This window comes from Strongylocentrotus purpuratus, unplaced genomic scaffold (assembly GCF_000002235.5).
Source record: "Strongylocentrotus purpuratus isolate Spur 01 unplaced genomic scaffold, Spur_5.0 spur5_scaffold_9, whole genome shotgun sequence".
NCBI classification, from domain to species: domain Eukaryota; kingdom Metazoa; phylum Echinodermata; class Echinoidea; order Camarodonta; family Strongylocentrotidae; genus Strongylocentrotus; species Strongylocentrotus purpuratus.
This window is the reverse complement of record NW_022145615.1, coordinates 12,333,739-12,346,691: the sequence shown is the minus strand read 5'-3', so window position 1 is coordinate 12,346,691 and position 12,953 is coordinate 12,333,739. Positions and strand designations below refer to the sequence as shown.

General features: G+C 39.5%; 1 protein-coding gene across 1 annotated transcript; it reads left to right on the top strand.

Annotated features, from left to right (window-relative positions):
• Positions 1–7,822: 7,822 nt before the first annotated feature.
• Positions 7,823–9,541, top strand: LOC115920751. Its single transcript, XM_030977325.1, has 2 exons — positions 7,823–8,129; positions 8,661–9,541. Exons 1-2 carry the CDS (start codon positions 7,928–7,930, stop codon positions 8,945–8,947), a joined length of 489 nt encoding a protein of 162 aa, XP_030833185.1. The 5' UTR covers positions 7,823–7,927; the 3' UTR covers positions 8,948–9,541.
• The last annotated feature ends 3,412 nt before the right edge of the window (positions 9,542–12,953 follow it).

Here is a 12,953-nt window from a genome sequence, read left to right as displayed (position 1 = left end):
GTGAAATGAGAATACTGATTACTTTATGAAGGAATAATACACGTGGGCAGAGAAGACTATGATGTCGTCACTTCTCAACTTTATTTGTCGGATAAAATTGCGCTCATCGGCATTGACTTTTAGAATAATACTTTGTATATATGCCAAAGGACACCCAACCATGATAACACACTGCTCCAGAGGAAATCAGAAAATATAGAGAATTAGTAGACTGATGAAAGTTTTAAATCAAATCGTACAAAAAAAATAGAAAGTTGTGAATTTTAGCAGTTTTAAGTACTATAGTTGGCCCAGGATATCTTCAAATCCATTTAATGGGCTGAGTTAAGAATGTCTCTGTGATCAGTAGTGGCGGGCAACTTAATTTGTTCCAACACACAAAATAATTTTAATTTAATTTTTTTTTTAAAAGCCCTGATCGGGTCTAGTCGATTGGGGGGGGGGGGGGCTGAAATAGCTGAAATGTGAAATGCCGACTAAAATTTCGCAAAGTGGGGGGGGGGGGGGGGTAAAATAGATATATCTATACAAAAAAAAGCCAGCAGCCCCCCCCCCCCCCCCCACCTGTGGATCCGCGCCGGTGTAACCGCGTAGAATGTTTTTTTGTTTGTTTTGTAATATTCTTTATTGTATTCACTCAATAAATAATATTAATTCATACAAATTGTAATATATAACATATTGGAACCAATTACAGAGTACAAAATACAGTAATCTCAATTATATTGAATGAATTAATATTGTTATAACCCCCCCCCCCCCCCCCTATTATGTAACCCGCACCGATCGTCCGACTATTAGAGATCGATCGAGAGCGGACGATCGGTGCAGATTTTATCCGCGCAGAATGTCCGTGTTGGACATTCCGTGCGCGCCTCAAATGTCTGACGGACAATCCGTGCGGAAGAGGTCTCGCACCAATAGTCCGCCTGCCGCACCGAATGTCCGTACTCTAGTCCACACATTACATAGTCAATATAGTGGAGGCTGTTAGGGCTAAATAGGGGTTGTTTGGTGCAGATTATTCTAAAAGCATCAAATTTGGCCCAGAGGTAGATTATACCATAGTTTTACGATTTCTTCCGGACGCCAAGAAGGGCACCCTCTGGGTATGCCATATTGGGCAAATCCAAAATGGCCGCCATCTGAGTCAAGCGTAGTTCCAAAAGGAAAAGCGCTTGTATGATAATAGTTTATATATTTATGGGGTTTTGGGGGTCAGAGAAACTGATTTTGATGTTCCTTCATCGATTTGAGGTCTCCTAGGGTCTGCCATACCGGTCATATTGGTCAAATCCAAAATGGCCGCCATCTGATAGTTACAGGTCAAGTGTAGTTACGAAAGAAAATGGGCTAGTATGATAAAAGTTTATATATTTATGGGGTTTTCGGGGTCAGAGAATCTGATTATGATATTCTTTCATCGATTTGAGATCTCCTCGGGTCATACTGGTAATATTGGTCAAATCCAAAATGGCCGCCATCTGATAGTTACAGATCAATAGTAGTTCCAAAAGGAAAAGAGCTAAAATGATTTTTAAAAAAAATAAAATTATATAGTAAGGGGATTTTCTGGGTCGGAGAATCTGATTATGATGTTGCTTGTATCAATTGCAGGTCTCCTTGGGGCTGTCATGCATATTGGCCAAATAAAAAATGGCCGCCATCCGAGTTAAAGGTCAAGAGTAGTTTCAAAAGGAAAAGGACCAGTATGATAAAAGTTGATGAATTCATGGAGTTTCCGGGGTCGGATAATCTGATTATGATGTTTTTTTATAAATTTTATTTCACCATCCTGTCCTAAGGCTACAATTAAGTCCATTTCCTGGTTGAAGAAGATGAGGGAAGATGCGCCAAATTCACACTTGAGTGGGTTTAAATCTTGGCCTGCGCCCATAATGTTTCATCAATATGCAAACTTTCCTCTGTGAAATGCATAATAAATTCGTTTTCGAGGATTGGCAAGGAAAATAGATAAACAGTAGAAACAGACCGTGAAATGCATAATAAATTCGTTTTCGAGGATTGGCAAGGAAAATAGATAAACAGTAGAAACAGACCATGAATAAAGAAATAAACAGCTTGTTCGATTTGTTTTGAAGCATTATATTCAAAGACCCGGACAGCTTTATCTTTATTATCCATATAAATAACGTCTATAATCACTGTCAAACGGGAGATAATAACAATACGAAATGCATTAAGCAACGTCTAGACATAAAGGTCGAATCTCAACTTTAGTTTTCTCATTCTTCTTTACATTTCGAAGCGTTACATGGGATCTTAATCCTTTTTTCTACATACATCAATGCCCCCATTTAAGCATACTTTGAATCTGGTCACGCTTCGAAAAGTTCGTGGCCTAGCATTTTGCTTCTGTTGATGATCAAATAGAGAAAGCACTCTTTATAGATCAGGGAGAGTGTGAACAAAGCACGAAGTAGGAGCAGTGCAATTTAAATATCAAAGGATGGATTAGAGTTTATTTCTAAAATGAAATGAAACTGAAAGGGCTATTTTATTTTCAAGAGTTTTTTCACTTCATTTAAGAAATAACCTCTCCTCATATCTTAGAGACACTTTCTCTTGAAAGTCAAATAAACTCGAGAGCATGCTGGGGCTCCACCCTGGAACCCCCGGTAGGGGCTCTTCCAGGCCCCTAAAGCTGTGCCATATTGTACGGATCCATTAGAAAGCAATATATATATAGTTCTCCTATGCAAACTTCGTCTGTGAAATGCATAATAAATTCGTTTTCGAGGGTCGGCAATGAAAATAGATAAACAGTAGAAACAGACCATGAAGAAAGAAATAAACAGCTTGTTCGATTTGTTTTGAAGCATTATCTTTAAAAACCCGGACAGCTTTATCTTTATTGTCCTTAAAAAATAACGTCTATAATCACTCTCAGATGGAAGATAATACCAAACGAATTGCATTATGCAACGTCTAGACATAAAGGTCGAATCTCAACTTTATTTTTCTTATTCTTCTTTTAAATTTCGAAGCGTTGCATGGGATCTTAATCCTGTTTTTTCTACATACATCAATGCCCCCATTTAAGCATACTTTGAATCTGGTCTGGTCTATAATCACTCTGAGATGGAATAAAATACCAAACGAATTGCATTATGCAACGTCTAGACATAAAGGTCGAGTCCCTGGGGACTTGGATCACGATAATGCCGATAATACTTTACCGATGACCAGATTTCAAGTAAAGTTTACTATAAAGAACCAATTCCGACATTCAGAAATGATTTTCGGTGACTGATGTGTCAGATGTGATCATTCACAAAGGAAAGGCCAGCACACAAAAAAATTAAAGTTCCTCTCTCAGCTCTCTTTATGCTCATGTGACCTTTGTAAAAGTTCGTTCCCGATTTTGGCGCATGCGGAGTGTGCAATTACGAACTCGCTTATGGATAAAAGAACATCATAATCAGATTATCAGACCCCGGAAACCAATGAATTCATGAACTTTTATCATACTAGCCCATTTCCTTTCATAACTATACTTGACCTGTAACTCAGATGGCGGCCATTTTGGATTTGACCAATATGACCAGTAAGGCAGCCCCAAGGAGACCTCAAATCAATGAAAGAACATCAAAATCAGATTCTCTGACCCCCAAAACCCTATAAATATATAAACTATAATCATACAAGCGCTTTTCCTCAGTGGAACTACGCTTGACCTTTAACTCAGATGGCGGCCATTTTGGATTTGCCCAATATGGCAGTCCCAGAGAGCGCCCTTCTTGGCGTCCGGCAGAAATCGTAATAGTTATATAATATTGACTGGCCTTGAGGGGTATATCAGAAATATTGACCAAGCTCAGATCATATTGCCCCGAGTCGAAAGACGAGGGCAATATGGTCTTAGCGCGGTCAATATTTCTGATATCCCCCGAAAGTAAAGCCAGTCAATATTTTTATTGTTATCCAAATCAGACATCTAGAGCAAATACAGAAATCCACCATGACAATCTCAAGAACCGAACAAACTTTTTCAAACCAGCACTGTGCATCCAGTGCTTGAATTTGATTTCGATACACTGCAAACAGTGTGCATTTGGTGTGATTATTACGTCACAATAGATTGCGCGCAAGGTTCTCGTACGCATAATAGATGCGATATGCGAGACCGTGGAAAATACCAAGGTATATTTTCACTCGTCTCTACACGCAAAGTCAATACGCGCAGGGAGACCAAGGAAAATACAAAGAATATACCCCTCCGTTCCCACTGCTATTGAAAACTAGGGCAATACGGTTTGGTAAATGACCAGCTCAGATGTCTGATACGGGTAATAATATGGTATAATCTACCTCTGGGGCAAATTTTGTGCTTTTAGAAGAATCTGCACCAAAATATCCCTAACAGCCCCCACTAATACAAGTATAATTATACTTAATGAATGAAACGACTGGATAACCCATATTCAGCTTTGCCAGCTGGCTAGGGACCACACTACAGGTCTTCCCGGCACGGGTCCATGGGGGAGGGGAGGGGGGCGGGGCGAGAGGGTCTTGACCCCAAACCGCCAACAAAAAATGAAGAGAGAGAGAGAGAGAGGAGAGATAGAGAGAGAGTCAGATAGAGAGAGAAGGTAAAGCGGAGAGTAAGGGAAAGGAAGAAGAGGAAGAAAAAAGAAAAGGGGGAAAAGAAGGAGATCGGGGGCGAAAGGCCTTCGCCACCCCCTCCCCCCTCCCCTCAGCAAAAGAGAGATAGAGAGAGAGAGAAAGAGAGAAAGAAGGAAGGAAAAATAAGGGAAAGGGCAAGAAGAGACAAAGGGAAAGGAAGAAGAAAAGAAAAGGGGAAAGAAGGAGATCGGGGCCGCCGAAAGGGCTTTGCCTCCCAGGCTGTTGCACCCCCCCCCCCCCCCAAGCAAAAAGAAAGAGAGAAGGAAGAGAAGGGAAAGAAAAAAGGGAAAAGAGGAGATAAAGAGAAAAAAGAAAAGAAGGGGGGATATAAGTTGCAGTTTTCCCGCCAACAAGTTGGGGATCGGGGGGGGGGCAAATGGCCCTTGACCCCCCCCCCTTCTACAGCAAACTTAAAAGAGAGAGAAAGGAAGAGAAGGGAAAGGGAAAGAAAAAAAGGTACGGGAGATCAATTGTGATTTTTCCCACCAACGCGGTGTGGATCGGGGGCGAAAGGCCTTCGCCTGCCCTCCCCTGGCAAACAAAAAGAGAGAGAGAAAGAGAAGGAAGGAAAAGAAGGGAAAGGGAAAGAAGAGAGAAGAGGAAAGGAAGAAAAAAAAGGGGGGGAAAGAAGGAGATCGGGGACCGAAAGGGCCTTGCTGCCCATGCTGTTGCCTCACCCCCCCCCCCCCGCAAAACAAGAGAGAAGGAAGGAAAGGGTAAGAAACAAAAGAAGAAAAGAAAATAAGGGATATCAGTTGCAATTTTTCTGCAAACAAGATGTGGATCGCGGAGAAAGGCCTTTGTCTCAGCCCCCCTCCCCGACCACCCCACCACCTCCCCGCCAAAAAAAGAGAGAAAGAAGGGAAAGGGAAAGAGGAGAGCTAAAACGGAAAACAAAAGAGGAAGAAGAAAAGAAAAGGGTGAAAAGAAGCAGAGATCAGTTGCGATTAATCCCACCAAAATCGCGTGGATCGGGGGAGGGGGCGAAAGGCCCCTGCCTCCCTCAGCAAACTTAAATGTGAGAGAGAGAGAGAGAGAGAGAGAGAAGTAAGGGAAGGAAAGGGGGGAAAAGAGGAAGAAGAAAGGTAGGGGAGATCAGTTGCAATTTGTCCCGATTTGTACCCCCCCCCCCCTTAGCAAAGAGAGAGAGAGAAGGAAGTAAAAGAAGGGAAAGGGAAAGAAGAGAAAAGGAAGAAGAAAAGAAAAGGCAAAAAGAAGGAGATTGGGGGCCGGAAGGGCCTTGCCGCCCATGCTGTTGCCCCCCCCCCCCGCGCACAACAAGAGAGAAGGAAGGAAAGGGAAAGAAACAAAAGAAGAAAAGAAAAGAAGGAATATCAGTTGCAATTTTTCTACAAACAAGATGTGGATCGCGGAGAAAGGCCTTTGCCTCTGCCCCCTCCCCGACCACCCCACCCCCTTCCCGCCAAAAAAAAAGAGACAAAGAAGGGAAAGGAAAAGAGGAGAGCTAAAATGGAACACAAAAGAGGAAGAAGAAAAGAAAAGGGTGAAAACTGAGAAGCAGAGATCAGTTGCGATTAATCCCACCAAAATCGCGTGGATCGGGGGAGGGGGCGAAGGGCCCCTGCCACCCTTAGCAAACTTAAATGAGAGAGAGAGAGAGAGAGAGAGAGAAGTAAGGGAAGTGAAAGGGAAAGAGGAGAGAAAGGGACAGAAAACCAAGAGGAAGAAAAGAAAAGGAATTAGGGAAGATCAGTTGCGATTTTCATTGGTTCTTCTATCATCATTTTACAATTATCATTGTACAAATGTATTTATATATTCATTTATTTATTCCTGTTTGATAAACTGATAAACTCATAACAGCAACAAAATTAAATGTAGGAGGAAACTATCTTGCTGGGAGCAAGAAGCGCAAAAATGATCATGCATTTGCATGTACATGTAAGTGTATCATTAATATAATTCATATTGTTTAATTACATCTTGTGAAATAGTATGCATTCAAGCTTTAGGGATTTTTTGTTGGTGTATTTGTATAAAAGAAAGCGTTTGGAGCTAATAATGCACATGCTGCAATTTCAGGTGTAACTTAGTGTTCAAATATGGAACCGCACGGCCAGGTACTAGTGTAGGAAATCTTCAAATGTTAATCAGGTATATGACTAAATTACTTGTCTGTTGCCTTACGAAAAAGTTTATATTTAGTCAGGCCTGAATTGAGTCGCAAAACGATTATTATGTTAAAAGGAAAAAACATATTTGATGACATTCGAAATTCCCCAATAACCAAAAGTATATTAAAGAGAATTAAATAGAAAGAAATAGAAAAGAAAGTAAGCTCATGTAACCGTAATTAAATGCCCATACCCCTGAGCTAATTCCGGGGGCTCTGCCCCCTGGACCCCATCTTGGGCCCTAAGGCTGGCCCCTGGATGCTAATGTGACCTTAATTGTAATGCCTAAAACCCCTGCGCTTTCGGGGGCTCCGCCCCTTGGAGCATACGCCAATTAGTGACCTGCCAGTGTCATGAATATGGTATTAAAATATTCTCATCTGACCGTAAGTACGAAGCCACGTACAATCGATTACAACAGTAATTGTGGGGCCGATATCACGAGTATGCCTTCATAGAATAAAGGTTTTAAAGAAAATATTCACTTCTACTTTCGAAAGGACTGGCCCATTTGCTTTAAAAAAAAATGTAGAGAGTTATTATTATGCAATTTCTAGAAAAAATGCCAACCACATGATTAACAATGAGTCTAAATACAATGATTTGCCGAGTTTCTTAATTCCTTTCATCAAATATACACGTAAAACAATGGGGGGGGGGACAGACTGCGCGGATAGCAATCCGCACGTATCGTCCCTCGGACGATCCGTGCGAGCAGAAAACCCGCATATTATGTCCGACGGACAAACGAAACTGGTAGGACAAACGGCGTGGTCACACCGGCTGGTGACTGTTTGATCAAAGGAGGCCCTAGCCGCCCTAAATTATGTTATCAAAAGAGCGAGGTAATTTCTGTTTTTGTTACAATAAAAGGATTTTAAAAAATTATTAAAAAGAAAAAAGAGCGAGCTGTGCTCCTTTAATTGTAGGTAAGGCCTATACCGGTACTAATTTGATCCCGGGTTTGATCGGAGAGAGTCGGCTGAACACGTCCGGTGTAACACGGTTGACACGGAACAAGGGTCTATTATCGATTGTGCCCTTTGGCGTTCCATATATCCTAAGCAACTCGTCATCATATCATTCGACGTAAAGAAATTGTTACTAGAATATTCTCAAGCAAACTTTAGCTTTTTGATGTGGACATGTCGAGATCAAAGAAACTGTTAAGCAGACCTGAACTTCCAAGTCTTGATGAAATCATCAAAGACTTGGATTCGGCGCCGAGTGATGATGTTGCGTTTACATTCTTGCAGAATTACACAAGTGGTAGCGGAACCGGAGCTGAACTTCCCACGGGGAGCAAACAGATGATGGATGCCGTGTCGAGATCGAGAGCTTCAACAGGTCAGTGTTTGCGCCAGCATAATATAATTATAAACGATGAACCTGAACTTGAAGGAGTAGCCATAGGGCCTAAGATGTCCAAGCCCTTTTTGCTTATTTGCCATAGGGCCTATACAACCTGTGGTTTGACTTTGACTCCTAGTCTCCTAGGAACTCTGTGACAATTAGTTATATTTTTTGGTGTCATTCATTACCCCCCCCCCCCCCCAACTCCAAAAAAATTGCCAGGCTGTATTCGTATCTATATTTGTAGTTAAAGCTTGTTTAGAAATTGGTCTTTCACCCAGCTTGTTATCGTTGTTTTAAGAAAAAAATATATAAATAAGGACAATAGAAATAGAATAGATATTCTGCTACCAAAAAAAAATACTCACTTGGATATAGACCCTACATGTATCTTTCTTATTTGTAGACCCTAGATCTAGATCTAGGGTAGGGATATCGGCAAAGAGGCGGCAATGCATTTGCAGTTGTGACCTTTATGTAATGAGATGTTTTTGTGTTGTTTCCTTTTTTTGACCGACTTCACAGGTGAATCAGCAAGAATCTCGGTGGATACGTCAAAATCCTTTGAGTCGGCAGCCAAGAGACCCCGGCAAGAAAACAGCAAGCAGAAGTCTGAAGAACATCATGGACAGAGCAAGGAGGAAAGTGATATCCAAGACTGCTACCAGAAGGTTCTCGGGTTCTTGGAGATGAACTCATACCTCAGAGACTCACAGGATAAGATGACGCAACAGTGCACGGACTTACAAGAGTTAGGGCAGTCGGTAAAAGATCAGATTGACTCCCTCAGAACTCGACTCCATCCCTCGTAGTACCCACTAATCCGTCAACACAGACCCTTGTCATTCCTAATGCAGGGTACTTTGACTGAGACGATTTTCGAGTACTGCAGCTGTTCTTAGAACATATAATTGTCAAGCTGATCCCTTTGCCATCATTATGTTAAGAGTGCCAAAATAAAGTCTGCGGTCAGGAACTTGTACAGTGGAAACCCGTTATAATGAGTACATTGGAACCATGAAAACGACTTTGTTTCATGAGGTATCTTGTTATATCAGGTTGAAGAAAGAAACCATACAAAGAGCTGGCACCTTTAAGCGGGACTGCACTACTTGTATCTACTTGGCCCTCTATATATCCAACAATGCCTAAGCGGTACCCGTTGGACTCCCATGATCCCTTTTAATCTTATGTTAATTGAGAGCTTATTTGATGAGATAATCACCTGCCAGTGACCATGCAGGGAGGTCTAATCCCTCCTGGCCAAACAAGTGCAGATAGGTTTTAAAATTATCATGTTATATCAGGTATCTTATTATATCAGTGCCCTGTTTCATAGAACTTGTTCATCAAATATCAATAACAAATGCTTAATTTCTAAGAAAAATTGCCATCAGCCAACCAAATGCCCCGATCCCAGTAGCTTATTACTGTTATTGTAAATTATTGATAACAAGTTTTATGAAACAGCCATACAGGGCCCAGAGCTCTTCCACTGTACCTACCAAACTGTGATGGTGTGATCGCTGTGATGGAACACACATCCTACATGTATATGTTCAGTATAGAAAGCTCAAAGGTAATCCATCATTATCTGGGTGTATTGTAAGGCTCTAGACCAGAGAAGTGTTTCACAAAGCCTAAGATCGACTTTAAGTTGGACTTTACTATGGCAGGCTGTTCATGTGTGCTCTCACCATTATGATCTTTAGATATTTTTTTTTCCTTCAATAATGAATTGTCAAAAAATGTAGATTTGTGACCATGATTTTTACGTCCCTTGAGAGACCAATGCCAGTAAATGGTGAGAGCAAACAGTGGCATTAATGGCCTGCCATAGTTAAATCCTAATTAAAGTCGATCTTAAATCTTAATCTTTGTGAAACAACCCCAGTAATTGTAAGTGGCAATTCATAGGATGTAATGCTACTGACGTTTGTGCAATGATGTGTTTTCCCATGGTGGATGATGATGATCATTGATCAACAACCTCCAAAATTGCCATGGCAAAATTGAAAATAGAAATTATTTTCCATGTACCGTAATGATTTAAATTACATTCAAGTGGTATTGCAGTGCATGACATAGATCTCTTGATGTATGCGCTGATCTGTGTTTATAGGTTACATTTTGAAAGAGTTGCATTGATCACCTTTACTTCCATTGTATCATCACATACATGTATATTTATTTTTGATTTGATGATTTTTTTTTCTTCTCATGACAGTCACTTATCTATACAAAAAAAATCTATTATATACATGGGCAGTTTTTTTTTTTATTCTCGTGTTCCTTTTGAATTATTCCGACTGCAAATGTCATGGTTACACAACAAAAATGGACACAGGAAACAGTATTTGCCTGGATTTGGTAGATTTATGCTTTCTGGAGATGCATTTCACATGGGGGAGGGGCTCTTAAAGGGAAAATCCAACCTTAATGGACAACTGCTCTAAAAGAAAGCTGGAAAATCACAGAAGCAGACTGGTGAAAGTTATTATGAAATCGGATAAAAAATAAGAGAGTTTGAAAGTTATAATCGCTGTACGTATGGGCACTTCAACAGGCTGAATCAGTAATGCCACTGTGAGGTAGTGCTAGACAACTTTCCCATTTGTTTCAACACAATGACTAAAATGTCAATTCTTCAAAACGAATGACTCATGGGCTCTTTTCATTTTAAGAGGAGCTATCCATGATATATTTTGAGTAGTGCCTCAAGGGAGAAAGCACCAAGGAGAAAAAGAAATTGATGATATTTTTGTACATGACAAACGGAAGAGTTGTCTCCACTATGTCTGAACCCACTGATCAAATTGCCAAATTGAGATTCGCATAGATTTAATGATATCATATTTCATACATTAACTCTCTTACTTTTGGTCCAATATATTCAAGCTTTCACCAGTGTGTTTCTCCTATTTTTCTGCTTTCATGCAAATGAATTTATTACAAAACTACAACATGGGGAAAGCCCTGTTATTGAGGAAAGATTTTCTTTTAATTTTTGTAATTTAAGAAAAAATCTTCAGTATGTTGAATTTCATTTATATCTTGCTGCCAGGGTCTTTTATTTTGTACAACAGTGTTTGAAAACAACCGAAAAGGCCACATTAAGGAAGAACACATACACATATTGCTGAAAAAAGATATAGATTGATTTTGACATAACGTTTACAACCTTACATGTATTGGAGAATTAATAAAGATAACAAAACATTGATGAACATTGACCTGGATTATCGCTTCCTCATTGTAAGTACTTTAGATCAAAGTTTGAGAGAAGTGTGAAAAAGGTCAGAAAACCCCTATGAAATTGTGTATTACATTGCAAGAGTCCTGATCACTGATTTGGTAGAAGTGGGTTTTTCTTGGTTCATCTTATTAGTCAAAGACCAAGTGGAATTAATTGATAGTTTTCTTTTATATCATTGGAAGTTTCTTTTTTTTAAGACTATCAGTTGAGGTTGCATAGATCTAAGATCACAAATCTGTTTTCCCTTTTATAAAATACACTGTTCATAGGATAATGTTTCAACTGATGCAGTATTCGCCTAACTTTATATAAAAAGAAGCGCATCTTTTCCTTTCCTGTAATTCTGAAAAACGAAAAGTACATCTGCATTGTCGACGGCATACAATGCTTACATTCATTGATCAAATTGAGAGGAAGATGAAATGAAATCACAAATAATGTTCTATCCAAATTCATCTTTGAAATTTTCAAAAATGATGAGAGTTATTCCCAAAGGAGAAGTCTAGAAAGGACAGCTGAAATGATAATCCCGATCAATGCAACACTCACCGCTTTTAAAACTATTGAAGATTATTACGATATTTTATTTCACAGGTATTTGAGGCAGGCGCTAGGGGCTGCAGTTGCCCCTTATAATCTGAAAATTACCGTATTTTACGGAAGATGCACAGAACTGTTATCAAACATACATATTAACAAAATAATTATGGTAATCACTCATCACGTATTGAAATAACGTAAGTCAATTTATTTAAGATAAAACAAAGCATGCACAAAAGATATGTGTTATACATAGGTTTGTGCTGTTCAATTGTGCATATTCGGTAACTTTGTCTTAGATCCTTTAGAAATAATCCTAGATTTAGCTCATGCTGCAATGATAATTATAAACCTTTAGTGCAGTCAGGAACTCCATGACTTTTACAAGCCGATCGCCTGTCTGATTATCAAGATATTAATGATTGAAATTACAAATTTCGGAAACCGTTCGCCTAACGGTTTTCATAACACTACAGTCTATTGGGGAAAACGAGTATGGTAAAACCGGTCACTCAAAGATTTTTTACTTTTTTGAGGCACTTCTTGATCATTTTGAAGCGCGATTTTTTTTTAGGGCTTCAATATTACACCATATATCACAGACACTGGTAACATGTAGGACCGTGTATCTCATATTTAACATTGTTAAACGGTCCCTTTAACCATGTAATGTTGAAAAATAATGATGTAGGGACATTTATTACTTTATTTCTCCCCCCCCCCCCCAAAAAAAAAAAAAAAGATAAACAATAAATCAATGACAGAATCCACTCAAAGCACTTAGAGTCGTGGGAAAATGTTTGTCACATGTAATTTCAGTTTTCTCATTAAGTGATCTACAGTATGCATTTTTTTTAAAATAATTTATTGAAATAATATCGTCACAAGGCATTATGACAATTTGTTACAGATAATTAACAAACAAAAAGTAATCATAGCAGTTCATGGTCTTTTTTTTTTGTCCGCCTGTACAAAGTTTTCACATTTCCCCACATACAAATATAACCGTCTTAATATTAAAT